The sequence below is a fragment of the Panthera tigris genome, chromosome A2, assembly GCF_018350195.1.
Source record: "Panthera tigris isolate Pti1 chromosome A2, P.tigris_Pti1_mat1.1, whole genome shotgun sequence".
Taxonomy (NCBI): domain Eukaryota; kingdom Metazoa; phylum Chordata; class Mammalia; order Carnivora; family Felidae; genus Panthera; species Panthera tigris.
Window position 1 is genome coordinate 11,639,544 of NC_056661.1, and position 26,360 is coordinate 11,665,903.

General features: G+C 60.3%; 1 protein-coding gene and 1 long non-coding RNA gene across 7 annotated transcripts; one reads left to right on the plus strand and one right to left on the minus strand.

Annotated features, from left to right (window-relative positions):
• WIZ (WIZ zinc finger) lies at positions 1-25,632 on the minus strand. Of its 6 annotated transcripts, XM_042978430.1 has the most exons (13): positions 25,547-25,632; positions 23,884-24,147; positions 18,855-18,927; positions 14,891-17,028; positions 13,369-13,692; positions 8,997-9,167; positions 7,588-8,091; positions 6,116-6,514; positions 4,975-5,526; positions 3,339-3,866; positions 2,717-3,136; positions 2,241-2,436; positions 1-1,212 (listed from the first exon to the last, which is right to left on the minus strand). In XM_042978430.1, the coding sequence occupies exons 2-13, from the start codon at positions 24,086-24,088 to the stop codon at positions 1,053-1,055; spliced, it is 5,670 nt and encodes a 1,889-aa protein (XP_042834364.1). In that variant the 5' UTR covers positions 24,089-24,147; positions 25,547-25,632; the 3' UTR covers positions 1-1,052. The 6 variants fall into 6 exon arrangements, with proteins under 6 accessions (XP_042834364.1, XP_042834367.1, XP_042834366.1 ...); XM_042978433.1 differs by lacking the exon at positions 8,997-9,167; XM_042978432.1 differs by lacking the exon at positions 25,547-25,632 and having other exon boundaries at positions 23,884-24,795.
• On the plus strand, positions 9,575-18,437 carry LOC122236610. The gene is made up of 3 exons (XR_006214697.1): positions 9,575-9,881; positions 17,507-17,737; positions 18,180-18,437. It is a non-coding gene; the product is annotated as an uncharacterized LOC122236610 (long non-coding RNA).
• Positions 25,633-26,360: the final 728 nt, after the last annotated feature.

Sequence of the window (26,360 nt, forward strand, 5' to 3'; positions counted from 1 at the left end):
CCCGGGGTGTTTCCAGAAGAGAAATTTAATCTAATTTACATACTTCTAGGTACATCGATAACCAAAATGTGGCCACTGAAAAAAGTTAAAAGATCAATCAGCTCCCGGTCTCTAGCTGGCCCAGGATTGCAAAATAAAAAGATCCACGTTCCTTATTCTCTACACAAAACGCGTTTTTAAAAAAGTGAAAGGTCTAGGGAGCTATACATAGAAAGCAACAGTGAAAAGGAGGAGGGGAATGGGGGTGGGGGAGGAGAGTCCCATCCCCACCCCCTCCTGGGCCCCAGAGCCCCCCAAGGCTCTGGGGGGCCTTGACATGGCAGGAGGCAGCTGTCAGCTCTGAGCTCTTCCAGGCTGGGAAGGCCCCTCTGGGGGGGGTGGGGGGCGGCCAACAAGGATTTCCGTGGCATCATGGGCTCAGTGGGGGGCTCCCAGGCCCCAGCAGGCCCTCAGAGGGAGCGTGCCTTCCCCTGAGCAAGCACCGTGGCATGATGTGGTCGTTTGACTCAGGATCTGGGGGGCTAGGGCAAATCCTGGGTCTCACGAGGTGCGTGCGTGCGTGCGTGCACGTGTGCCTGTGTGTGCGTGCATGTGTGTATGTGTGTGTCTGTGTCTGCGTGTGCGTGTGTGAGAGGATATTCACAGGGGCAAGAGGGAACCAGGGCAGGGGTCTTTGGGGTCTTTGCAAATGGCCACGGATGGCGAACATAGCCCCGCCTGGCTGCCAGATGCGGGGGAGCGCTGGCCTTCCTCCCCTTGACCAGATCAGCTGCCACCACAAGAGACCTGGCCTCTGCCCCTGCTGGACCAGGTGGGCGTGGGCTGAAGGAAGATGCGCTGTGTGTGGCCCCAGAGCCCTCGGGCTGGGGGAAGGGCCACTAGCTGGCTCCTGGCGCCCCGGCTGTAGTGTGCCCGGCCCCCAAGGGGTGCCGGTTTGAGGTTTTGGCTTGCTCCTTTGGAAACGGAAAAGAAAGAGGGAGGACAGGGTGGAACAGACGGAGGAGAAAGAGAAGACAGAGGTGGCACAAGAGGGAATTTGGAATGCTTCTGTGTCAGGGCGCCTCTGCCGCCGCTGTCTGTGCCTGCGGGGCCCGGGGCTCCTCGGGTTGGGGGTCCGCTTTGGAGAAATTCATCTCCAGGATGTGCCGCTGTAAGTGCCGCACCCACTCCTCCTGGATGGAGAGGGGCCCCTGGAACTCCACGTCACAGAACCTGTGGGGGAACAGAGGGGAGGCCGAAGTGCAGCCCAGCCCACGTGCCCGGGCGTCAGGCACACCCGCCACGGCTCACTGTGCATGGTGCAGGCCCAGGGCTTCAGGGAAGGGGCCCTTCACGGACGGCTTCCTCTACCCACCCCTGGATGATGGCAGGGTCCCCTACAGACCCGCATCATCTCTAGGCTCAGGGAGGTCTGCTGGCTCTGATGCTGGGAAAGGGCCGTCGGGCTTCCAGGGCCCCTCTGCCATCTGACTGAAACACATGAGCTGAGAGGACAGAGACCCCAGAGCAGCAGACCCTGCCCTGCCAGGCCCCAAGACAGAAGGATGGCAGCTGGAGAAAGGGGGTCAGGCACTAACTCACACCCACCCTGCTCGGGCACCCACCTCCCCAACTCCTTATGCCTGAGGTCCCATGGGAGGCCTCTCAGAACAGGGGCCCAGGACCTGAGCCTGTGATGCCACAGACTTGGGTTCGAATCTTACTTCTGACTTGGCCTATGTGGTCTGAGGCCACCTTAAGTGTCAGACCCAGTTTCCTGGCTTCTGATGGATGCCTGGACTTTGATAAAAATGAACTAAGACCTTCATTTGTCTTAATCAGACAAGCACTTGTCGAGTGCTTACCATGTGGCAGGCATAGTTCATGTGTTTCATAAATACTCAACTTTTTAAATCTCATGACAAATCTATTTGGTAGGTCTGTTGTCAACCCCGTTATATACATGGGAGCATTGAGGTTTGGAGCAGGAAGCCCTTGCCCAAGGCCACTACGCTGATTAGGTGTCAGAGCCAGTACTGGAAACCAGGTCTCGTTGGCGACAAACCTCAGGGACCCAGCCTAATGCTCTGAGGTGCCGCTCTCTGTTAAGAATCCCTTAGCCTGGGTCCAGCCATGCTCTGAGGCAGTCCTTAAAGCTACATCTCCTGACTGCCACCAACCCCTGTGCTGTTCAGAGGTTCTGGGTGACTAAGCCCCAGGTGGGTGGTCTTTCTCCCCCGCCGCCCCAGGGGGCCACGTACCTGCACTTGAGGGTGTAGATGTTGCCAACAAACTTGACCAGTGATGTCTGGGGGGGCCGGGGTACCAGGGAGGGGACCGGCCGGACCCGGGGTGGGGGTTGCCGCACCTCCTCCAGCTTCTGCTGTAGATCATTGGCCTCTTCACCCCCCCGGACCGCAGAGGCATCTGGAGGGCGGGCTTGTCGGCGCTCAAATTCTGAGGCAGGGAAAGGTACGGGGAGGGACAAGACATAAGCCAGAGGGCAAGACCCCCGGGAAGGCAGGTTCCTGCCTTCAGCAAGCATGGTGTGAAGACTGTGGGGAACTGTAGGACAGGACAGGACAGTTGGCCACTGGATGCTGCCTGGGCCTGGGGGAGGAGTGAGGAGGGGGGAAGAGGTGGGATGGTAGCCAGATGGGTGAACGGGTGAGCAACTGGGGAAGTGACTAAGGGCAGGTGCCCCTCGCCCTCAAAACCCCCTCCCACCAGCACTCACTGTTGATGTTCTGCCGCTGGTGTTCCTCAGCCTTCACAGTGCCTGGCGGGCTGGCTGCCAGAGGCCGCTCACCACTGTCAGCTGCCCGTCCAGCCTCAGGCCCTGGCTCACCCCCAGCACTGCGGCCCACCACAGCCAGGCCCCCGGGTGCCAGCCCTAGGGGCGGCCGCTTGTCACTGTCGCGGCCATGGCCAGCACTGCGGAACTTCTTGGTGAATGGGCGGCCGCCCTGGATGTAGCTGCGGTAGGCCCCCACCTTCTGGGGCCGGTGCTTGATCCACTCGCTCAGTGTCTCAATGGGTGAGCCGTTTACACACCACTCGGTCACGCCAAACTGCCGCAGGTGCGCCCGCGCGTGGCTGGCCAGGGCCTTGCGGTTTTCGAAGTAAAGGCCACACAGCTCACAGCAGGCCTCGGTGGCTGCAGGCAGAGGGGGTGCTGCTGAGCCCCAGCCCAAAGGCAACCAGAGTGCCCAGAAGGCCCTGCCCAGGTCAGGAGTCAGTCCCACCTCCCACCGGGGCCTCGCCATGGGCCCCTGCCGGGGGTCAGTGTGTGCACAGCACTGCTGGGCCCTGTGGGCCCCGGCAGGTGCCCTCCCAGGACCCTGCCACTGGCTGCTTACAGGAATGGGAAGTCTTCTCGTGGAGGGTCTTTGCCTTGAAGGGCAGTTCAGTCTGGATGTAGGTCTTGGCCTTGACCTCTGCTGGGAGGAGGCGGTCCTCCTGCAGGGGCCGCTTGGCTGCCACTGAGCCCAGGTAGCCAGTGGCTGTGGGCTTGGCACCGGTGATGGGCGCCAAGCTGAGCTCTCGAGGAACTTGGGCCGGCCCAGCTCCTGGTTTGCCTGGGCGGCCAGCCATTGGCGCCAGCGGCAGGGGGGCCTGCACAGGCCCTGGAGCAGCCGTGGGGGGCCCGTCCTCAGCCAAGGCGGGGGCCAGGTCTCCAGCGGGCGGCTCTTTCTTGATGAGGCACGGTTTGGACTTCTTCTTGAGGATCTCCCGCAGCGTGTCGATGGGCGAGCCGTTGACAGACCACTCGGTCACGCCCATCTGCCGCAGGTGGGAGCGCGCATGGCTCGACAGGCCCTTGCGGTTCTCGAAGAACTCACCGCAGAACTCACAGCGGATGTCACGTACAGGCTCTGCCCGGGACGCTGCAGGGGGTCCAGGGTGGGGGGGAAGGGGAGGAGAAGGAGGCGGCGGCTGCGGCGGGAAGCCTCCAAGCTCAAGGCTAGTGTTAACTGTCCCGTCCATACAGCCCCAGACCCAAATGACCCACTCCCTCATCCACTTCCAGGGGCCCCTGTGTACATCCAGCCCTTCTGCCTGCTCTGTCACCTCAAATCCTAGCTGGCTTCAAGATGATCCCCTGTGACATCATGAAGCAGTGAGAGCAAGCGCTTCGTTGATCCTGGGCTCAGAGGCCAGCTTGGCTGTGACCCCCTTAATGTTACGCTGGGCTACGCTGGGCAAACCACTTCCCCTCTGAGCCTCAGTTTCCTCCTTTGCAAAATGCAGATGGAAACTTCCACCTTGAGGGAGCAGTTCAAAGCACATGGCACACAGCTGGTAATGAAATGCACAGAAGCACTAAGAGAGAGAGGCCTGGGCCATCCTCACCTGCTCAGTACACGACTCAGCCAACTGGAGCAGAAAGAACACGGTGACATGCACAGTATGACTACTATATACATACCAGGCACCGTGCTGGGTGCTTTATACCACTTTGGAACTATACAGAGCTTGGACCATGCTTATCTTCATTTCCAGAAAGAAGACACTTGCCCAAGGTCACATATTGCTAGACTGCTGAGCGCTTAACTTGAACCGGACTCCGAATGTCAAGCACTTAGCAACCAGGAATGTCAGAAAGACCGTTCAGATGCCCACTCAGAGTGCCTAGACTCCTGCCGGTGGAAGACATCACGAACTGACCCCTATCATCTTTCTCCCCAGGAATCTGGTTGGCAGACACTACCAATCAACTAAAGATGGCCCCAGAGATAAAATCTTTTTGCCATCATCCAATGGCACAATTCTGCCTCCCCAGAGTGGATGAAAGAGCATCAAGAAGCAGCTCAGCTGGGATCTGCACAGCCAGAATGCACAGCTAACCCCTTGTCCTCCAGACCTGTGTATCCTCCCTTCTACTTCTACCGTGGGCGCTTCGGGTACCCATGAAGTGCTGGGATGAGGGTGGGGAGGGGGCCCGGGGAGACCCCTCTACCTGTTTTCACTGCCCTGCCCCGGGGTCACACTTACACAGGTTCAGGGGGGCCATGTCTTCCCGCGGTGCCGCCCAGGGACCCTCGGATGGGTGAGGCTCCCCATGAAGGGCCCCTGGCAGCATCTCCCGTTTGATCTCCACCCGCATTTGTTCAGGCTTCAGCTTCTTGGGCAGGGAGGGTGCGGCCAGGCCTGGGAACATCTTCCGGGCCGTGGGAGGAGGAGAGGCAGTAGGTGAGTGGCCCAGGGGGCTGCCTGGTGGCGGTGGCAACTTCTTGGCCAGGGGTGAGAGGTGAAGGTCTGCGGGGCTGCGGGCTTCCAGCGAGCTGCCAGGACCTCCGCTGCCCATCACCTTGGCCAGGGCTTTCGGGCTGGGCCCTGGTGGGTTAGGGGGGCCACCAGGCCGGGACTGGGTCCGTCTCTTGAGGATCTCCCGTAGTGTGTCAATGGGCGAGCCGTTGACATACCACTCGGTCACGCCCATCTGCCGCAGGTGGGAGCGTGCGTGACTCGACAGGCCCTTGCGGTTCTCGAAGAACTCACCGCAGAACTCACAGCGGATGTCTCGAGCTGGCTCTGGGCCCGAGGCTGCAGCAGGAGAAAGGAGTAATTAGCATCATGGGCACCATCAGCATCGTCGCCTGTGGGTCTCCTGGTCGGCTGGGCATGGGCAGCAGCACGCCCACAGGCTGGGGTGGTGGTGGAGGGCAGGTGCAAGCGAGGGAACTGAGCGGGGTGGGGGCCAGACGCTCAGCAGGAGTGAGGGGAGGCTCCAGAGAGCGCATGGGCCCTCGGTCCTGGCAGAGAAGGATGGAACTAAGACTCCACGGCTCTGCGGGTCCCAACAAGGACAGGGGGCAAGAGGGCAGGAAGTAGCAGCCTAAGTGCCAAATGCCATCCAGACCAGGGGCAACCACGGGCACTTTCCACACCAAAAGGTAGCACCCCACCCTTGGCCTTCATTCTCAGGGAAGGTCACAGGCACGGAGGTCAAAGGCCAGGAGAAAAGGCCTAGCAGCCAACTGCCAGCAAGATCTCTGGGCAGAACCAGCCCACTGCCAAGGGCCCCTGTCTACTCCCTGCCCCAGCAGGAAAGGAGTAGGGAGGGGGCTGCGACCCCCCCGGGAGGGGCTCCAGGGCCCGCAGGGAGGAGGGAGCGGCTGAAGCGAGAACCTACAGAGGTTGAGAGGAGACGGCTCCACATCAGAGGCCCAGAAAATGCCGGCGGCTGCGGCGGCCGAGAGGTCCTGCTTCCCCCAGGGGCTGGCCGTACCCGCGGCCTTCAGCTTGGCCTTCTTGGCCGGCGGTGGGGGGGGGAGCAAGGAGAGGGCCGCAGAGGTGGGAGGAGGCCGCCCCAGCTGGGCCAGGGTGCCGCGCCCGGGTGGGAGGCGGATCTGGACGCCGTCCCTCCTGATGAGCCCGTGGAGCACGTCTATGGGGGATCCCTTGGCGTCCGGGTCGCTGACGCCCAGGTGGCGCAGGTGGGCGCGGGCGTGGCTGGACAGGCCCTTGCGGGTCTCAAACCAGGCACCGCACAGCTGGCAGTCCAGCTCTCTGCCCCCGTCACTATCTAAAGCTGCGGAGACAAAACACAGGGGGGGGGTTCACGGCCGCCACCTTGGCCGGCCCTGGGGGACTGAGGCAAGAAGACCTGGTGTGATTCAAGGCTGCCCAGGCCATTCGGGGTCCAAGACTTGTGCCGCAGATTTATTTTAAGAGGTTTTGGGAAACAGAAAGTCCTGTTCCCTGCCTAGCCCTTTGGCATCAAGGTGAGTGTGGAGAGCTTAAGAACATGGGGTGGAGAGGCGTGGCCAAATTCCAGTGGTACAATCTGATGCTCCCAGGCCCTCTTCCCTGGGACCCCAGCTTTGGGAGCTGTATGGGTGCAAAGCAGGGGCCCCACCCAGCTGCCAAGCACCATACAGCAAAGGGCAGACCTGCTCAGGGCCTTGCTCCTGAAAGCACAGCAGACAACGGAAGCAGCTTCATCAGAACATGAGGTGCCAACTGGGGTGCCCTGTTGGGCAGGGGGCTAGACCCTGGGCTCACCCTCAGACTCAAACACAAATGTGTGGGAAGGCCTGACTTCCTAAGGGACATCATGCTAAACCTGCTCACTGCACCTGGGGTGGGGGTGGGGGTCGGGGTGAGGGTGGGGTCTTCCCAAACCCTACTTTGCCAAGCCCACAAGTAGCCTAGGAGGTGTGGCTCCACCTATGGGCACCGTTGAGGTGCCTTTGCACATGACAGCCAGGAAGATGTGAAGACAGGACCGACTACAGGACCACCTGCCTGCCTATAGGACCCAAGATCCCCCTCCTGGGAAGCCAGGCCCACAGGAGTTCCGGTTACTTTCACTGTCCCAACCCTCAGGCTCAGAGGAGGTCAAGAGTGTCCCTAAGTGGCAAGGGTGACCCTGATGGGCTCAGCAGCCACAGTCAGGCCTCCAGGGGGAGGAACAGCAAAGTAAAGTGGGAGGCAGATGATAATATGCTGCATGGCCAGCCCAACAGGAGACACAGTGCTCTGACCAAAATTCTGACCCAATGGACCCAGGACGTAGGAGCTGCAGTCCCCATCGTCCCCACCCTGGGCTCTGCAGCCCTCCCGGTGCCAGGACCTCCCTCAGCTCCCAGGACCCGCACTCACTGAGGTTCAGGGGCCCTTCGTCCTCAGACTGGGGCCACTGTGCCTTTGGGGAGGCTGGCCGGGGGCTCAGGGACAGCTGGGGGCTCTTGTCCTCAGGATTCTTGGGCGTAGGGGAGCCCGCCAGGGCCAGTGGTGCCTTCTTGAGGAGTGGGGAGTTGGGTGGGTGGGCCAAGCCTTTGGTGGAGAAGCCGGGTGGTGACTTGATGGCCTTGTTGACAGCAGGAGCATCCAAGGGTTTGGCCAGGGCAAGCAGGCCAGGCCGGGGAGCCCCAGCTACCACCTCCTTCGGTGAGTTGGACTTCTTAGACAGGCCTGGGGGCAACCCAAGGGGTGTGTCAGGCAGGCCCTTTTGTTTCACGAGCTCGTAGAGGAGGTCAATGGGGGCACCGCTGCTCTCCGATTCGGCCACCCCCAGCTGCCGCAGGTGGGAGCGCGCGTGGCTGGACAGGCCCTTGCGTGTCTCAAAGCAGGCACCGCAGACCTCGCAGGTGGTCAGGCTCTGGGCTGGAGGGCGAGATGAAGGCCACGAGAGCTGGCTGTGAGGCCCCTTGAGCCCTGCCCTCCCACTTCTCCCCCCGACCAAGGACCCCACTCACCCAGGCTCCCCGCAAGCCTCCCTGATCCTTAAAATGACCCTAATAAGGCAGGAATCAGCCTGTCCAGTTTGCAAATAAGGAAACTGAGTCTCAGGGAAGAGTTGTGCCCAAGGGCACACAGCAGGAGACAGAGCCCTCCGTGGTCCAGCCAATGGAACGCCTTTCAGATATCCAACATACCAGGGTGTCCTGGCAACAGGTGTTCACACAAATGCTGACCTGCCAGCCACACGGTTTCCAGAGCTGTCCCAGCCAGCCTCTGCAGCTCAACTCATGCCCCAGACACTGGGTTGGAGACCCCAACCCAGACCCCAACCGCAGGTCCCTGCACCCTCTTCTGCAGAGCCCTTCCTTATCCCTGCCTGTCTCCTTCTCTGCCTCCCTGCTCCCCAACTTCAATGACTCCAAGGACAGGTGCCAGGTCTGTTCTGCTCCTCTCACATCCCTGGGGTCCGGCGCAGTGCCTGTTACCACTCAATAATGATCTGAATGTCAACACACAGATGAGAAAATACCATGCAAAAGATCACACAGCTAACCAGGGCCAAAGTCAGCAAATGAACTGGGTCTGAGTGTGAGCTCATGAAAACCATGCTCTTTCCTTGGATGTCCCTCCCTCGCCCAGTGAGGGTACAGCTCAAGGCCATGCATGCCCAGGGCAACAGAAGCTCGAGAGAAGACAGCTAGATCTCTCCTCAGTGTCTTGAAGCGAAGAGAAAGCTGTTGACCCCGCACTAACCCCCAGACCCCAGAGTTCCCTATGAGTGTGACCAGCCTGACCAGCACCCCCACCTTGCCACCTGGGCCACTCACCCTTGAGATCTGGCAGTTCCTGCTTGCTGCCATGAGGAACCTCTGCAGCCACTTTGCTGCTCAGCCGATTGGCCACCTGCTCCAAGGGCCCAGGGACAGGCAGGCTCTTCTTGGGGAGCGGGGGGGAGCCCAAGTCCATGGCCACCATTGTGTTTTCCTCAGAACCCAAGCCTGTGAGGTTAGGAAGACAGGCTCAGCCCAGGCTGGGTGCGAGCTGTCTACCCCCGTAACACTGAGAGTGGCGGCATGGAGCCTTCTTCCTCATCCTTGGCAGCTGCTCTCACCCTGGGAGGCGACTCACCCCATGAAAACAGGGGCTCCATCCATAACCCCCAGCACCAGTAAGACCCAGGGATGTCAAGGCTGCCCACTGACAGCCGGGACTAGGAGCAGCTTCCACGCACCGGCACACAGACTGGCTGGGCAACACAGTGTAAGCAGAGACTCCCGTCCTAGGAGATCTGACAACAAATCTCTCTGGGCAGAACGTGTGCGGGGGAGCATGTCAGTCTTGGGGGCAGCTAGGTGGCAGTCAGAAGGGGAATCCAGTAAGGGAAGGCCAGGGTCAGAGGCCAGAGAAGCAACACAGAGGTGAGAAGCCAAGGACAGGAAGGAGGCTCCTCCAGAGGAGGCTCCCAGGACTTGGGAATCTGCACCAGACAAGACAGCTGGGGCTGCCGAGACAACTCAGGGCTCGGAAGTAGTCTACTTATCACAAGCTGAGGCCTAAGTGGGGGAAGGTGAGAACGGGGAGCCTCCACCAGCAGGGATCTGAATCCGGACAGGAAAAGTGGGAATCACAGAACTTTGTGGGAAGTTTCCGGGACGTCCGTCCCGCCAGGAAGCTTCCCTGAATGAGCGGTGTATGAGAAGACGCAGTGGAAGGTATGTTTTCGTGGTCTAGTTTTTCAGAGAAGGGGGCCCGAGTGGCCCGCTGAGCCCCAGGTTTAGCGTTCAGGGCATGGAGACAGCTCTGAGGATGAAGGAACTGTGTGTCAGATGGGGCTTTGAAGTCGTTCAGTGCCCTGAGCAGGAAGCCACGCAGGTCCCCTGCTCAGTCTGAGTCCTACGGAAGCAAGGAGAAGGCAGGCAGGGGAGGCCACCGGGGTACGGGACACCGAGGACTTTGTCAGAGTCGCCGGGTGCAGTGGGCGCGTCTGTCACATAGTGTAGGGACCGTGTCTGAAGTGACTTGGAGTGGGTTTCCGCGCCGGAGGGACCGAGACTGAGGCGAGGGGCGCTCCCGGGGCTCCAAGGGGGACACAGGACATCTGTCAGACGGGGCGAGGGTCCCACGGAGCGGCGGCGGAGAGTGTTTCTGAAACCCGGGACTCTGCGAGCTCCGACAGGAGGCCCGGGGCCCGCGCGACCGGAGGGCCTGGGGGGGGAGGGGGAGTCCCGCAGACTGGAAGGCGGGCATCGGGGGCGGCGGCAGGGGGCGGGCGGAACGCCGACTTTGCCCTCCCCGTACCCTCCCCGGCGCGGGCTCTTACCCGGCGCGGGCGCCGGCCCGGGCCCCGGCTCCGGCTCGGCCTTGGGCCCGTCCCGCGGCGGCGGCGGCGGCGGCGGGGGCGGGGGCGGCGGCGGCGGCGCGGGGAGGGCCGCGGGGCCCGGGCTCGGGGGGCTGGGCGGGGGCGCCCCAGCGGGCGCGCGCTCCCGGGCGCCCCCCGCGCGCGGCCCCGCCGCCGCCTTGCTCTCCGCTTTTGTCACTCGGCACTGGGCGGTGGAGGCGGCCATCTTGGCTCCGGCGCACGCGGGGCGGCCGCCCCAGGCGGGAGCAGCCGAGCGCCGAGCGCCGAGCGCCGCCGCCGAGCCCGCTCCGTTCCGCCCCGCCCCTCGGGGCGCACCCAGTGTGGCCGGCCGAGCGCCGAGCGCCGCGAGCGAAACACTTGTCCCGGCCCAGCGGGCCGGCGGGGGGGGGGGCGGGGGATGGGGCCGGACCCTCAGGGAGCCGCCTGCACACCGGCTCGCGGAAGCACACAAGCCGCGCTCGGCCCGGCTGCCAACTGCACCCGTGACCTGGACGAGCTGGGACACTCTTCCCCAACCCTGGACATTCCTAAGGCTAGAATGGGAATCCTCGGGCCACAAGCATTTGCCTTAACAGCATTCAGGCTCCTGGAGCCCCGACGCCTGGAGCTAGAAACTGCGCCGGGACCCTGTTCCTTTCCCTATCCTGGAAGACTGCCCTCCGTGTCGGAGATCCTGGAAGACACCAGATCCCAACTACGAGGATCCCACAACATCATCCTGGTATCCAAATGTCCCCGCCCCAGCCCCTCCGGCGCCGTCCCGCAATCCTACGGAACTCCCCACACGACCGCCGTCACCTCATTCCAGGCACAACCTGCTTCTCCCCGACACCAAACCGATCGCCCCCAGCTGGTCCCTGACAGCTGGGTGGGGCCAGAATCTGACCGTTGTCCCGCCCCCAACCTGGCACCCGCCCCCTACGGCTCACTTAGGTGGGAGATGCTTCTAAGAACAACTGTGCAGGGCAGGGCGGGTGCCAGGACCTAGCCTTAATCTTGGGCATCCTTCCTCAAGGCAAGACTTCCAGGATCTTCTGAATCACTCATTAACGGCCCTCCTGCTCACCAGGTGTTAACTGGAAGACTGATCAGGGCCTCCCCTCCTACGGACAAGGCTAAGGCAGTACCAGACTGAATCCTGGCACCCCAATGGCTTGGCCGGATCCATCAGCACATAACTAGGGGCTGGCACATTGGTCTTCTCCTAGGAACAAGTGGACCAAAGCTGAACCTGACTGCTGAGCACATGCTACCATCCCTGGGTGGCCTGACCCAGGCACGAAGTAAGGAGTGTGAGCCTGACATTCAGGCCTCTACCTGAGTGACAGAAAAAGAAGGCAGCAGGGCTGGAACTTACAAACTACCTCCTGTGCCTCCCAGTCAACCTCAGAGCCAGCTCCACTTCTCAGCCACCCCTGAGAAACCACAAACCTAGCCAGGTGTGTGAGCTGAATGCCTGGGGACAGCCTTCAGCAGAGGCAAGAAGACTGAGGTCACATCCCTACAGTCTCTTTCGAAACTGTGACCTCCACCAACCACTATGCCCTTTCTGTGCCTTAGTCTTATCCAAGGAGGAGAGGGGCTTTGATAGTGCCACCCTCCACTTTGCAGACCCTCAGGTCTCCTTCACCAGTAAGGGGGCTTACAGATGAGTCTAGTGGAGGTCAGAGTACAGATCTAGGTAGGACCCTGGAAGCTGCAGGTAGGAGAAACAGAAGGAAACTCAGCCCCAAGCAGCCCCTGGACAGTTCCCCCTGTTCAGGGACCTCCTGCATTCCCCAGAGCCCACCTATTCCTCACTGCCCAGTTCTCTGCTTCAAGATTCAGTAAGGGCTCCCACAAAGTCAGCCGTTGCAAGGCTGGGGCCTTCACCTTTCTGCCCCCTCAGTGGTGCCCATTCCCAGGCTCCTTCACCAAAATATTACTTCTGGATTTCCCAAGCCATCCTCCCCTGGAGAGACCACCGAACATGGTTCAGAAGTCTCACTCTGTTGCTTTGTGGCTGTGTGGCAAAGCAGAGGACCCACAGTCTCTCTCTCCGTAAAACCAGAACACAACAATCCTTAGCTGCACTGAATTGTTTTGAGGCGTAAATACGATGAAACTTTAGTATACACAAGCACTCAAGTTACGGGAGGGGTTATAAATGCTGCCGGACAAAGTAGGCACCAATGAAAATCTAGAATGTGGACTCTAGATCTGCAGTGTCTGAGTGAATTGCAACTAACCTTGCACTAGCCACATTTCAAGTGCTCAACAGCCATAGGCGGCCAGTGGTGGCCTATAGAACACGTATCTAGAGAACCTTTCCATCTCAGAAAGTTCTATCGGAAAGCACTGCTCTAGATAGAAGACGTTTTTAAGACCAAGAGTGGTAGAGCCTGACTTGTCTAGGGTTTCAAATTCCAGCTCTGCCACTTCTGTGTGTCCCTGGGCAAATTAATGAATTTCGTTGTGCCTCAGTTTCCTTATCTGTAAAATGGGGATTATAATAACACCAGCCTTATATCGTTGTTGTCAGGATATAAATAAGTTTGTGTTTGTAAAGTGCTTAGAACCTATCTGGTTCCTAGTAAGAGCTGAATAAGCATGCATTAAAGTCACTGTCAGGCAGGGCAGGGACTAACTGGATCCAGAAGCAGCCCTGGCCCAGCCCCTGAGTAAAAGAGAAATAACCCCTACATGGTAGGGCAGTTGTGAGGACAGTTGTCAACATACTTTGAAAAGTGACTTGAAACCCTCCCAGGAAAGCAGAGCGGCTGACCCCCTCATACCCCCCATCTCTCTGGGCCCCTGAGGAGGGTCAGGGCCCCAACCCCCTCTGCACCCTCTCCCCTTACCATCTCCGTAGGCTGGCCCAGGGTCCTCAGCCCAGGTGGGTGGAAAGGGCACTGCAAGAGGTAAGCGGGGCCGGCGGGAGGTCAGGAAGCCGCTAGGCGACCCCCCAGGCTCGCAGCCCAGGGGGCTGGGGGGCCGCTCAGCAGCCGAGGTGGCCAGCAGCTCTTGTAGAATGTTGATGGGTGACACGGTGAGCTCCCAGTTAGTGATGCCAAAGTCACGCAGGTGGGCCCGGGCATGGCTGGAAAGGCCGGCCCGGGTGTCGAAGCCAGCCCCACAGAAGTCACAGCGCATCAGGCTGAAGGTGCCTGGGTCGAAGTTAGCCACTGTGGAGGGAGAGAGGACATGGGCTGCCTGGAGGGGTGACTCTCTGGCCCCAGCCATCCCCGTTCCCAGGGGTTCTCACCCTCCGCCCTCCACTCTCCACAGATCACACAGCCAGTGCCATCCCTGACCCGGGACACCTCCCTTTCCCATTCACACTCCTGCCTGTGTGAGCTCACACATCCTCCCGCAATTCCTGCTCCAAGAAGCCTTATGTGCCTGGCCTTCCAGATTTCCCCCTACTTAGCTCTCGCATCAGGGACTCCACCCTCAGAAACTTCTCTAGTTGTGGATTTGCAATCTTTTGGGTGAACGTTCGATTAAGAGCCTTCTCGTGTCTACAGTACACGCCTATTTTTGCTCACTGTCACTCCAGTGCTGTCAGTTAAATCTTTGTTGAATGAAGAAATGGCCAAATGGATGGGATCCCCTCCCCTAGGAGTCTGCTTCCCCCCCCCCTCCCCCGCCCACAACAGCCCCAGGCAGAGTCAGGGACCTCCTCTCAGCTTCCCCAGCCCCTGGCTTTCCCCATCACAGCCCTGGTCACTCACCGCCATAACTGCCTGGTTTTGTGGCTGTCTGCCCCCTGACCCTGACCCCCAGTGTACGCGCACACATGCACGCATGCGCACACACGCTCTCAAACACCACACCAGCACCTCCCCCAAGTGGGATCCACGTTCGCCAGCGTCAGAAGCACCCAGGGCAATCCTGTTGGAGATAGATCTCCAGAATCAGAACCCTGGTCCTGGGAATCTGCATAGCTCACAGGCTGCCCTGGGGTTTCTGAGGCCGGCCAGGGTCCCACACTCCTATTACTGGGCCGGGAACTCCAAGAGAGCAGGGACTGCTATTTCCTTCCCTGCTGTGCCCCCAAATGCCCGGAACAGAGGGGACCTCTCTCAATAAATATTCGCTGAGTGAAGACAGTGAAATTCCCTGCCTGGGGCTGCCTCCTCTGCCCATACTCCTTCCTCCAGCTGCTGGAAGGGCCAGGGCATCGGGGCGTCCCCACACCTCCACTGATGCAGTGGCCTTTGCCGCGGCTCCCAGTCTTCCAGAAGGGGAGGCCCTGACTTCCCCCTGCTTGGCGCTATGGGAGGACTTAGAGTGAGGGTTGCTCGGTTCAGAGCTCAGCTGCCCAGCTGCACGTCTCGCGGGCCTCGGAGGGAGGTGGGTGCCAGAGCGAAGCCGCCCTACCTTTTTTCTTCTTCTTCTGGAAGGAGAACCTGCGCTCAATGGCCTTCACCTCCTCGGCAGAGATGAAATGCCGCACATTGTAGCTGACGCCCACACGGTTCAGGTGGCCCCGGACGTGGTTGGCCAAGCCGATACCGTTGTGGAAGCGATCCGGGCAGTAGGGGCACTTCCGCTCCTCATGCTTCAGTGCCACCGCCGGGTCCCCATCCAAGAGCGCGTCCAGCCCCAGCGGGCTGCCCAATGGCGCGTCCAGGAGTAAGAAGTCCAGGGGGTGAGTGCCCCCCAGCCCCAGCTCCTCGGGCTGCAGCCGTGGGGGCACCCGGGTTGCTGCAGCCATGACCTGTGGCCCCAGCTTTGCCACCAGCACAACGGGCACCATCCCTCGGAGCTGCTGCCGCTGTGCCCGAGAGGCCTCAGCTGCCCTCAGAGCTTTTCGGAAAGTCCGCTTCAGGTCCAGGGCCAGCTGTGGGATGAGGCCAGGGGAAGCTAGGGGTGGAAAGACCCCATTTTCAGGGGAAAAGTCCATTTCCGAGGCCAGCGGTATGTCTTCCTCCTCCTCTTCGCTCCAAGGGTGTCTCCGGTCCCCCAGCTGGCCTGGGAGCCCCTGCGGGTGGACCACGCTCTTGTTTCTACCGGGATGTAAGGAGTAGGGGGCAGATGCGAGAGGTGAGGGGAAGGCTGGCCTTCCCAGGGGCCTCTGATCTGAGCCGCGCAGAAGTGGCTTTGACAGTGGGAAATCCCTCATGCCTAGCTGCTGGCAGCCTGGGCCAAAGGCCAGGCTGGGGTCATATCCAGCAGGGTTCTCCTGCCACGTGGGGGCCAAGAGCGGCTCAGCTTTGCCAAAGTAGTCCTCGGCAGCATCAGGGAAGCGGGCATATGCCTCCTGGCTGGTGCCCGGCTGGCTGGCAGGGTCCTCCTCAAAATCCTCGGCATCCTCCTCCCACTGGGGATGGGCATGCGCGAGCCTCATGTGCTCCCTGAGCAGGCTCTCGCTGGGCGCGGGGAAGCCACAGAAAACGCAGCCACTGAGCCCCGAGGAGCCTCGGTAGGGTCGATAGGCGAGGGCGGTGGCATCAGGGCCCGGGCTGCCGGCCCCGCTGCCGCCCCCAAAGGGCTCCCTGGCGGGCTGGCCCGGGAGCTCACGCACGTGCAGCTTGGCATGCTGCACAAAGGCCTTGGAGGAATTGGTGCCAAAGATGCACTTGGGGCACTGCAGCCGTGCCTCCCGGCCCTCATCTCCCGGGACCTGCTTCAGTTTCTGGATCTCTTCAATGATCTTCTCCCGGGAGGCCTGGTGCAGCTGGCGGTGCTGCTCCAGGGCACTGGGGTCCGCAAAGGCCCAGCCACACTCTCCACAGGCCAGCGGGGCCAAGTCGGCGGGGGGCTCCTGGCCCGGGGCTCGGCGGTGCTGGCTCATGTGCTCCAGAAGGTGCTCCTTCTGCTTAAAGTAGATGCTGCACTCGATGCACGGGAACACGGCCGGCTCCTCGTCCTCATCCTCATCTGGGCTGGCCACCCCCTTGGCCACCTCCTCCAGCAGCTCGCACAGGTAGGGCCCCGTCCGGACCGGGGCCAGCAGCGGCTGGAGCCGCTCCACGGACGCCTCCGAGTTCACTGTCCAGGTCTGTGTGGCCACCTCCGAGGCCGACCTGGGCAGGCCCCAGTCGGATGGCTGGGCCAGCCCTTCAAGGTCTGCCAGGTGCTCCCTAGTGTCCACCACCGTCACATCCAGTGACTTAGCGCTATCTTCTACTGGCACGAGCACCGTCCTGAAGGAGGTGAGGGGCAGGGGCTGGGGTGGCAGGTCCCGGTGCAGCCCTGCATCCTGGGGTGGGGCCTGCTCATCTGTGTCCCGGAGCCAGTCGAACCTGGGGTGGCCCCGGGAGGCCTTCTCCAAGAGCTTCGGTTCACCCTGATGGTGCAAGAACCTTCTAGAGCCCTCGAGCTCAATGTGGGGTTTCATGGTTCTCACAATGACCGAGTCCTCGAACCTCTGCTCAGATGTGAGGCCCTCCCTGGCTTCCTGGACCAGGGGGTGCTCCCAGGTCCCCTGGCCATCAGGGGGGCCAGGGAAGTGGCCCAGGAGGTGGGGTGGTGGGGAGCCCGGCTGGAAGTCCAGGCTGCCTCCATCCCAGCAACTGCAAGGAAGTGCCAATTGGGACAGGTTAGCCATGGGACTCAGTCTCCCTTCCTTGGGCAGGGGAGGGGATCCTCGTAGGCTCTGAGACAAGCCCCGGAGACCCAGCCCAAGGGCAACCTCAGAGGGGCCGGGAACATGGAGGTGAGGGTGGGGAGGTATGGGGAGTGCGGGTGGCGCGTCCAGAGCTGTTAGACCAGAAAACACATCCAGCTCCCAGGCTGCACCTGTCTATATAGCCCAGCCCCATTGCATGGTGGGAGAGTGTACAGGGTCTATCAGGGGTCACACCAGGGTCACAAGGCATGTCCTCAAGTCTGGTGGCACAGTCAACTCTCATCTGTCCCCCAGGAGGGCCCAAGGCTCTGATCTGTGCCCCCAAACTGGGGTGATTTAGTTCATCTAGTCTCACCTCTCCAGCAAATTTGGTGCAACTCTGTGGCGTAAACAACTCAAGGGAATGCACTTTTCCCCTGCAGCTCCCTTCCAGGAAGGGTGGAGTCAGGAATGGTGGAAGGATCCTGCTCAGCCTCTAGCCCCAAGGACCCTGGCCTTCTTTGGGGGAAGGGGGAAGGCGAAGCAACCTCACCGGGCCTCAGTTTTCCAATCCTACAAATGGGGACGAGTCCCAAAAACCAGGAGCCTCTGTGTCCTTATGCAGCACCTAAGGAGCTTTCTCGTATCCATAATCAAAGGAAAGTTTACATGAGGTATGTGCTCATTTAAATAATCACAGCTGTGGGGCGCCTGGGTGGCTTGGTTGGTTAAGCACCCGACTTTGGCTCAGGTCATGATCTTGCGGTTGGTGGGTTCGAGCCCCGTGTCAGACTCTGTGCTGACAGCTCAGAGCCTGGAGCCTGGAGCCTGCTTCGGATTCTGTTTCTCCCTCTCTCTCTGCCCCTCCCCCACTCACGCTCCATCTCTCTCTGTCTCTCAAAAAAGGATAAATGTTAAAAAAAAATTTTGTTGTAAACAATCACAGCTACGATCCTTCAAATGGGGGCCTTGACCCCGTGAAGTGTAAGGAGAGGAGGACACAGCTCAGTGCTGGGGGGAATGCTTCGCTTCACTAGATGCCTGGCTCCTGGTGAGCCCGCAGTCAACATGGGTTCTTCTTATCACTGTCCCTGATAAATCTCCCTTTGTTTTCAGGACCCTGACTCCAAGAGGGGCTATCGATCGTGTCCACCAAACAGGTGAACACATGGCTCCACCAAGAGGCTGAGCGGAAAGCAGGGGGTCACCTCTCTCAGCCCCATCGGTGACATGTGATACTACCAGGACCATCCCCCCAGGGCCATGGCAAAGATTCAGTGGGGTAAACCTGTGCCAAAGCTATCATTTAACCCGGTACAACTATTATTTGCATATTAGCACCCACCAAGACTTAATACAGGGTCCCTGCTGTCACCACTGCTGTCACTTCCTGCTCCTGTCCCACCTCCCTTGGGTCCTCAAGGCCAGCTTGTGAGATGCATCTTAGGGACTCTATTTTGCAGATGGGGAAACTGAGGCTTAGAGAGGCCTGGCATCAGGCTAAGGGCCACCTGGCAGAGACAGGACTCCAAGGGTCTAACCTTCAGGCTCCTGTCCCTCTGGCCCTGCTCCTGGCAGGGATAATGAGAGTTGACTGTCTGTGTTCATCCCAGTCTTCCCCACCCCCTGCACACGCCCAGGGGCTTGTCTGCCGGGAGCCACCTCCTCCTGCCTGGCCTCCTGATTCCCTCCTTTCCCCTTCTCACTCCCCAGGGGGCTTCTTTTGGGCCTAGGCACAAATCCTGCTTGCCCCCCTGCCCTCCCTGACGTCAGGGCCAGCGTGGCACTCACCAGCTGCTGATCCGATGGGTGGCGGAGGTGGCACGGGGGAGGGCTTCGCTGAGGCCGGGATGGGGCTGCCCGTCTGCAACAGAGAGGGGAGACCCTGAGGGGCTGGGGTCCCCCTGGCCGGGGTCCTTCACAACACCCCAGCTCCGGGAGCCCTGCCGGGCACCTCGGAAGGGCCTAGCCGGCTCCCCACCCCTCTCCCCTGAGAGGCCTTTGGCCTCTGCACTCCTGAGCCTTGAAAGGGGTTTCTTTGGAAGAGTCTCTTGGGGGACCCAAGGGGTATCCTGCCTTTAACCCTCCTCTCTTTGCCCCCACCCAGCAACCAGGGTGATTTATAAAAATCACACCCTGGTTAAAACTCACCTGACCTCTCATCATACCTATAATAAAAGCCAGATTCCCAACCACTACCTGCAAAGCCCTGAGAGGTCGGACCTCCACAGCAGGTCTCTCCAGCCTCAGCTCCCTGTCTTTGACCTTCACTCACTCTGTCCTGGCTCCTCTTGATGCTTCAAGCTCACCCAACCCTTTCTGGCCCCAGGGCCTTTGCATTGGCTATTTCTTCTGTCTGGAGAGTCCTTCCCTGGCCACTGACCAAAGTGAGCCCCTATGACTTTCTCTCTTGTCTCCTGTTTCATTTCTGTCTTCGAACTCTCTGAAATTGCCTTGTTCCACTATGGATGACTGCTTTCCCCGAGTCCCTGCAAACAGGTAAGCTCCCCCTGAGGGCAGGGACTTTTTCAGCCTCCTTCACTGCCACATCCCAGTGCCTGGCACACAGCAAGTGTGCAACCAATACTCGCCAGTTGATGAGTGAGGAGCCCTAAGCCCGAGCTGCAAAGGGCCTATCCCTGCCTCCCAGGCCCCCTTCCAGGCCTCAGTCCTAGAATCAAATCCCCTCCTGGGACCCCTTACACAGATAGAGCCAACTCTCCATTATCCGCCTGTGGAGCCAACGCCTGGAGCGACCACAGGAATCCTGGCCTGTGCCTCCTCTGCCCGCCGCACTCGCCTGACATGGGTGAACGTGCCAGTTGGGGTGCAGGCCAATTGCCTGGGCCAAGGTTAACACACGGGGGGAACTTGTGCCCCGTCCAGAGCCTGACAGATGCAATTGCTGGATTAACTTCAATTGGAGGATGGTCCAGGGCTAGCTCTTTGTCTGATCCCCCACGGTTCAATTTGCCCAGGAAATTGAGAGCTGACAGGAGCCAAAGAATTAAAAGTGCCATCAGGGATGATGTGGGGAATCAGAAAGTTGTGGTCACTGGCTGAGGGTCTTTCTGCTGAGCCTGAGAGAAGGGCTGTGACTGTCACATGGCCTCTGGAAGGGGAGGGTGGTGATGGGGGTACGTAAATTTGCATTTCTAGAGCAGTTTCTCAACTTCAGCACTATCCGCGTGTAGGGTCGGATGATTCTCTGTGTGGTGTAGGACACTGAGCGGCATCCCTGGCCTCTCCCCCCTGGGTGCCAGGAGCACCACCCACCCGCCCCCCCGGCCCCCAGCCCCTGGCCCTACCATCGTGACAACCAAAAATGTCTACAGACATTGCAAAAGGCCCCTTGCAGGCAGAACCGCCCCCCATTTGAGGACCCCTAGAGTAGACGGATGGGGAGCAGGGCCAGACCAGGGGTACACTTGACTGCAGGGGCCAGTGTCAGGGCGGAAGGATGAGGTGCATGTTGAAGGTGTGAGGGTTGGGAAAGCAAGGCCTGGACCACCCAAGGGACAGAGATCTCAAAAAATGGGGTCTCTTGAGAACACAGGAGTCATAAATGTGAGCTACTCAGGGGAGGGCAAGCAATTCAGTGGCACCAAGCCCCCGCACAGCCTAGAGGTGCAGGTCTGAGGGTGCGGGCATCCTGCTTCTGAGATTCTGGGACCCCAGCTCTGGAGATTCTGGGCGTCCCAGATTCGTTGATTCTGTGATTGGCGTTGTCTAAGGATTCCATGAGCCAGGGGGCTGTGTTGGCCTCTTTGAGCAGCTCCAGCGAGGCTCCTATTTTTAGTGGCAGCATTTTGGAGGAAGCAGGCCAAGCAGGGCCCCGTGTCCAAGACACCTGGGGGCTGGGGGGCTTGCCCAGAGGCCTCCATGGCCAGAGGGGATCCAGAAGTCCCTACAGGTCTGACGAGGTGCCCAGATGCAGCCCTTGGCAGTGGCCATGCCAAGGGGCCCTCATGGACTCCTGCTATCTTGGGGGTCCCCAAGAGGGTTTGACAATGAGAGAAGGAAAATGAGAAGGGTGTCCACTTGCAGCTTGAACCCCAAGCCAGGCAGCTTGGCAGAGTGACCATGAATCTAGACTTTGGAGGCAGACAGATCCAAGTTCAAGGCCCAGTGGTGACTGAAGGGCACACCTTTCCCACCTGTTTCCTCCTCTGTATAAAGGGAACAGCTACCACCCATCTCACAGGGCCAGCGACGGATGCCAAGGAGATCACACAGTACATGCTCCATCCGGAGAGGCGGCGGTGGGAGAAAGGAAGGGCTGTGAGGGTGCCTGGGACGGGGGTCGGGGTTGGCTTGGAGGTATCCCAGGTTGGAAGCTGGAGGCTGGACCCAGAGCTCACTCCATGCTCTGATTTCCTCCCCAGCCTGGGTCCCCACGCAAGGGCAGAAATAGTATGTCGTTCATTCCCTGGCCCCCGGTCCCAATGCCAGGCACGCACCAGACTCCCATCAATCCTTGTGGACCATCTCAGCCCCCTAAGCCTTGGCTGCACCCAGGAGCCGAGGAGAGAGAGGCCAAACATCAGGCGGGGGCTGCAAGGAGGCTGTGGGGGCTCCAAGTCAATAGGCATAATGGAGGACAGAGAAGGCAGTGGACGCATCCGTGTGCAGACAGAGAAGTTTGGAAGTAGCCACTCCAGGGGTACCCTTGGGGGGCTCCAAGGGCAGGGGCAGGGTGAGGGAAGGCCCAGGCTTCAGGGTGGAACAGCAGCCCCAGAGGCTGTTCCTATTTATAGACATCACAAGACTCCTAGGGCAGGTGCCCAAGCCAGGAAGGGGGGTCGAGCAGGCTGAGAGGACAGCAGGGGAGGCGCTGCATCCCAAGCCCAGGCCCTCATCTAACCTCCAGGCTGTGACCCCCCCCCCCAACCAAGTCAAGCCACCCCTGCCCCAAGCCCCCATCCACTCAAGGACATCATTTAGGGTGGGCCTGGCCCCCTTTGGCAGCCACATCCCCCTCCTCTCCAGGCACATGCACTCTGGAGCCTGGCTGATTCCCTGGAGGGAGGGAGGACGCACCTACCTACTTACCTTCCCCCTCTCTCGCCAGACCTGGGGCTTCTGCCAGATAGAGAACTGACCAGTTCCTCAGAAGCAGAGAGGATTCTGGGACCCCAGACCCTGTTTCCCTGGAGCTCTCATAAAATCAAGGTCTCAGGCCTGCCCTGGCCAGTTACATGCCGTGGAACATGGCTCTCCTTCTGTCTGGGCCTTGGTTATGAGTGATCTAGAGGAGGGGATTGCTAATGTTCCCTGAGCACTGATACTCTGCCCTCAGTCTCACCCTGTCCCCTGCTGTGTAACACCTTCAGTAGCTACCCATTACTTCCATGCCATTGCATATGTGGAGCCTGATGCCTAGATGGCCCCTGCCTGTCTGTTCCTCATCCAGGACTCCTGGATGGCCCCCAGGCTGGGCCTCACCCACTGTAGCCACAGCGACTATGTCATAACACCTGGTAGCTGGTTTGTCTCCCAGCCAGATGGCAGGGTTCATGAGTGTGAGGGTGCTATATGTGTGTGGCCCCAAGAAGGTGCTCAGTAAATATCTGAATATCATGAGTATTGCTAAGGGTGAGCTGGGGGCAGGTCCAGGATGCCTTGACACAGCGTGGTGGTTAAAGACCAGGGCTGTCAAGCCAGGTTACCACCAGCTGTGGGATCATGGGCAACTAATTTAACCCTTCAGGGTCTAAGACTCCCCATCTCGAACATGGGATGATAATAATTGAGGCTACCCCAAGGAATCTTTTAAGAATGACATGAGATGATCACATAAAGGGCTTGGCATGTAGGAAACTCCTAATGAGGTACCCGGAGGTTCCTGGAAACCAAGGCCTGTAGGGCAGGCCAAGGAGATGAAGGGAGACATCTGGTGCATCAGCCTGCACTGCCCCCACCACTCTGCTGCTCCTGCCTGGTCCTTGAACACACCAGGCTCCGCCTCACCACAGGACCTTTGCGCCTGCTGTTTCCCCCACCTGGCTTGCCCTTCCCACCATTCTTTCAATGCTCCATTCAAATTCCACCCACTCAGGGAGGTTTCCCAGGTCCTCCGGGCATGATCCTAGCACTCTATGTAAAACTTTTACGGCACCTGTTACTACCTGCCCTCACGTTATTTATATAGTTGCTTATTGCCTGTCTCTCCTACTAGGATGTCAGGCCTCTTGTAGGAAGGGAGTTTTGCCTCTTTTGTTCATGGCTGTATCCCCAGCACCTAGAAAACATCCTGACACCATAGTAGTTGCTGAGTATTTAATGAATGAATAACAAATCTGGAGGTGGGGACAGTATGAGACCCCCTTCTGCTGGGTAAACTGAGGCACAAAGGGTTAGCTGGTGTCCCTGACTAGCCAGTCTCTCCCCGGCCACTAGAGGGCACAAGCTGTTTTAACCTGTGGCTCAGGAGCAGGACTCACCCACAGCGTAGCAAGAGGGAGCTGGAACAGACTGATGGGACTGGGGTACACCTGGGGAACAAGTGGGCTCTCAGGTCAGGATGCTCAGGGTGCTAAGCTGTGCACCTGTATCCAATTAACGAGCTCAGAAGAGGGAACCAGGCAGACCCGAGTTCAAGCCCCAGCTCCTTGCCACCCCCTGTGGGGGGAGGGCATTCATCGGGTCTGTTTTCACAACCATAAAATGGGAAAATAAGCAGAGCACAAAGAGAAGGCTCCGGACCCAAGCAGAATCAGAATCCCATCCCAACCCCTGCTGGGCTGGGTGACCTAGCCCTCTCTGAACCTCAGGGACCAGGCTGGATGCTCCCCCAGGGCCGCAGGGCCCACTCTCTTACCAGAAATGCCACTTCTGCCATCCAGAATGTCTCGGGGTCCCTCCTTGGTGACAGGCAGGTAATGGGTGGACCGGAAGATGCCACCTTCCCCCTCAGCAGCCTCGGCCCCACCTTCGATGTCTTCCCTCGGTGCTGGGCCGGGCAGTCTCTCGGGGCCACGAGGACGATCTGGGGCGGCCAGGCCGCCTGCCAGGGGCCCATCCATGGATGCTGTCTGCCTGGCTCCGCTCAATTGCTGGTCTGGCTCAGCAAGGCATTGTAAGTCTGGGGGCAGAGAGACAGGTGCTCAGGAGAGGTGGGAAAGGGATGCTGCCTTAGTTTCTCCTACCTCCAAGTTCCAGTCCTCACCCTTGCTACTCAGTGCCTCAGTTTCCCTCCCAGCCCAAGAGAGCTAAGTAAATGGTGCTGAGGCCCTGTCCATATGCATTGTAACCCGGATGGCCCCTATCTTCCGTATGACTCAGTCTCCCCACGGGGAACTCCTCTTTACACAGCTCCTGCACTGTGCTGCCTCAGTTTACCCCATTTTTTACACATGCAAATTCATGGACCTTGTTTTCTTCCAGCATTCAACCTATCACTTCTCCCAGATGCCTCCTCTCACTCATGCTCCACTGCACTTTCCCCAATTGTGCCCTCACTTCCATGTACAAGCAGATCCTCTGTCCCTGCTTTAGCATGGATCCCAGCCACTTCTACACCCCGATCCTATACATTATCTCAAGTGCCCCCATCATTACCTCTGCACTTTTCCCACACTCTGACCCCTATCCTCGAAGGACCTTAGGGTTCTCCAGCATTAACCCTTCACCCTCACCCACAGCCTTAAGTGACCCCAGCATTAACCCCTTCTCTTCTCCCCAACACTCCCTCATGCATACCCAGCCTGGGCTTCTTCATCCCACCCTCCCAAGATTTCTCTAGTCTGCGGACAAAAACGACGGATGGGGCTCCTGGTCCAGAAATGAGGACCCTGGGGAGGCCGAGTGTGTGAGGGGGTGGGTGCTGTCCTCTCCACCTATAAATACCTTCAAGGTAACGGCGGAAAGTGAAGGGCAGGAATGAGGCGCCCTCCCCAGGGAGATGGTGGGGAGGCCGGGCCCAGGCAACCGGGGCGGGGCCCGGGCTCCAGGCCTGGCTGCAGGCGCTGCCCTCGGGGGCCTGGGGGCTCCCAGGGGGCCAGTCCGTGGCCTGGCAGTCGTGGCGGGGGTCCCTGCCCAGGCCCAGAGGAAGCACCTGCGGGTGCCCACCGGGTGGGCACTGCCCGCGGGGAACAGGCGGGACCGCAACTTCGGAGCACTTTGGCAGCGTGGGAAGGGGCCTCCCGCCTGGACACCCCCCGGGGGTCGCAGGGGTAGGGGCGGCGCCGCGCCAGCGCACCCCTCGTTGGGTCAGGGTCCGGGAGACGCTCCCTCCGCCCGTGCACTTCGGGGCGGGAGACCCCGTGGGACGCGCCGAGGTGGGGGGGGGGACACCTGCCCCAAGACCCCCGCTCCTCCCCCCCACCGGAACGGCCCCGCCCCCGACCAGGCCCCGCCCCTGCAGGCCCCGCCCCCGCCCCCCGCCCCGGGGGGTCCCGCCTGTCCCGGCCCGGCCCTGGCCTCCCCCTCCCCGCTCCGGCTCCGCCCCGCCCGCGGGCTCCCCAGGCCGGGCCGGGCCTCACCGGGGAGGCGGCGCCGCCGGTCAGGCGCCGGGGTTCGAAGCTTCCCTCCTCGGTGCGGCCGTCGCTGCCGCTACCGCCGCTGCCGCTCCCGGTGCCGGTGCCGCGGCCTCCGCAGCCGCCGCCGCCTCCACCGCTCGGGGGACATTGTCCCTTTAAATCGCTCCCCCCGCCGCCCCGCCCCCCCGGCGCGCCGCCGTGACCTCAGCGCGACAGCCCCGCCGCGCCGCCATGATGGGGAGGTCCAGGCCCCCCCCTTCCCCCCCCCCCCCGTGCCGCCCGGGGTGGGGGGGCGGTCAGCGGGCGCGCCGCCATATTGGGAGTGGCCAGGCGGGTCACACTTAAAGGGCCCGCGCGGCCTGAGAGTCCAGGGAGAGGGTCTGTTTCCATGACAACACACTTGTCCCCCTGCCCCCAGTAGCTCCTCATCACCCTACTGGTTCTTCCAATGCTAGGCCTGCGAATAGCAGCAGAAGAGTGAGGAGGGGGCAGAGAAGTTCCCCCCTGAGTCATTTATAGGTCACTGAGAACTCCACCCAGCCAATCCTTATCCTTCAGTCCCTTGCCCCCAGTCGGCTACCTTCCAACCACAAGCCTTCTCCCTCCTTTCGCATTATCCACGCTGGACTTCAGCGCCTCCATGCCCCTAGAGCTGCCCTAGGTCCCCAATATTAAGCCCCTTTTCTCCATCCAACCCCAAGGATCACAGCCTCCAGAACTACCCCATTGTGAATACATAAGAAGTCTGTGGCCTTCTCCCATCCACCACCTATCCACACGTTCAACCACCCATTCATCTCCCCACTCATTCATCCAC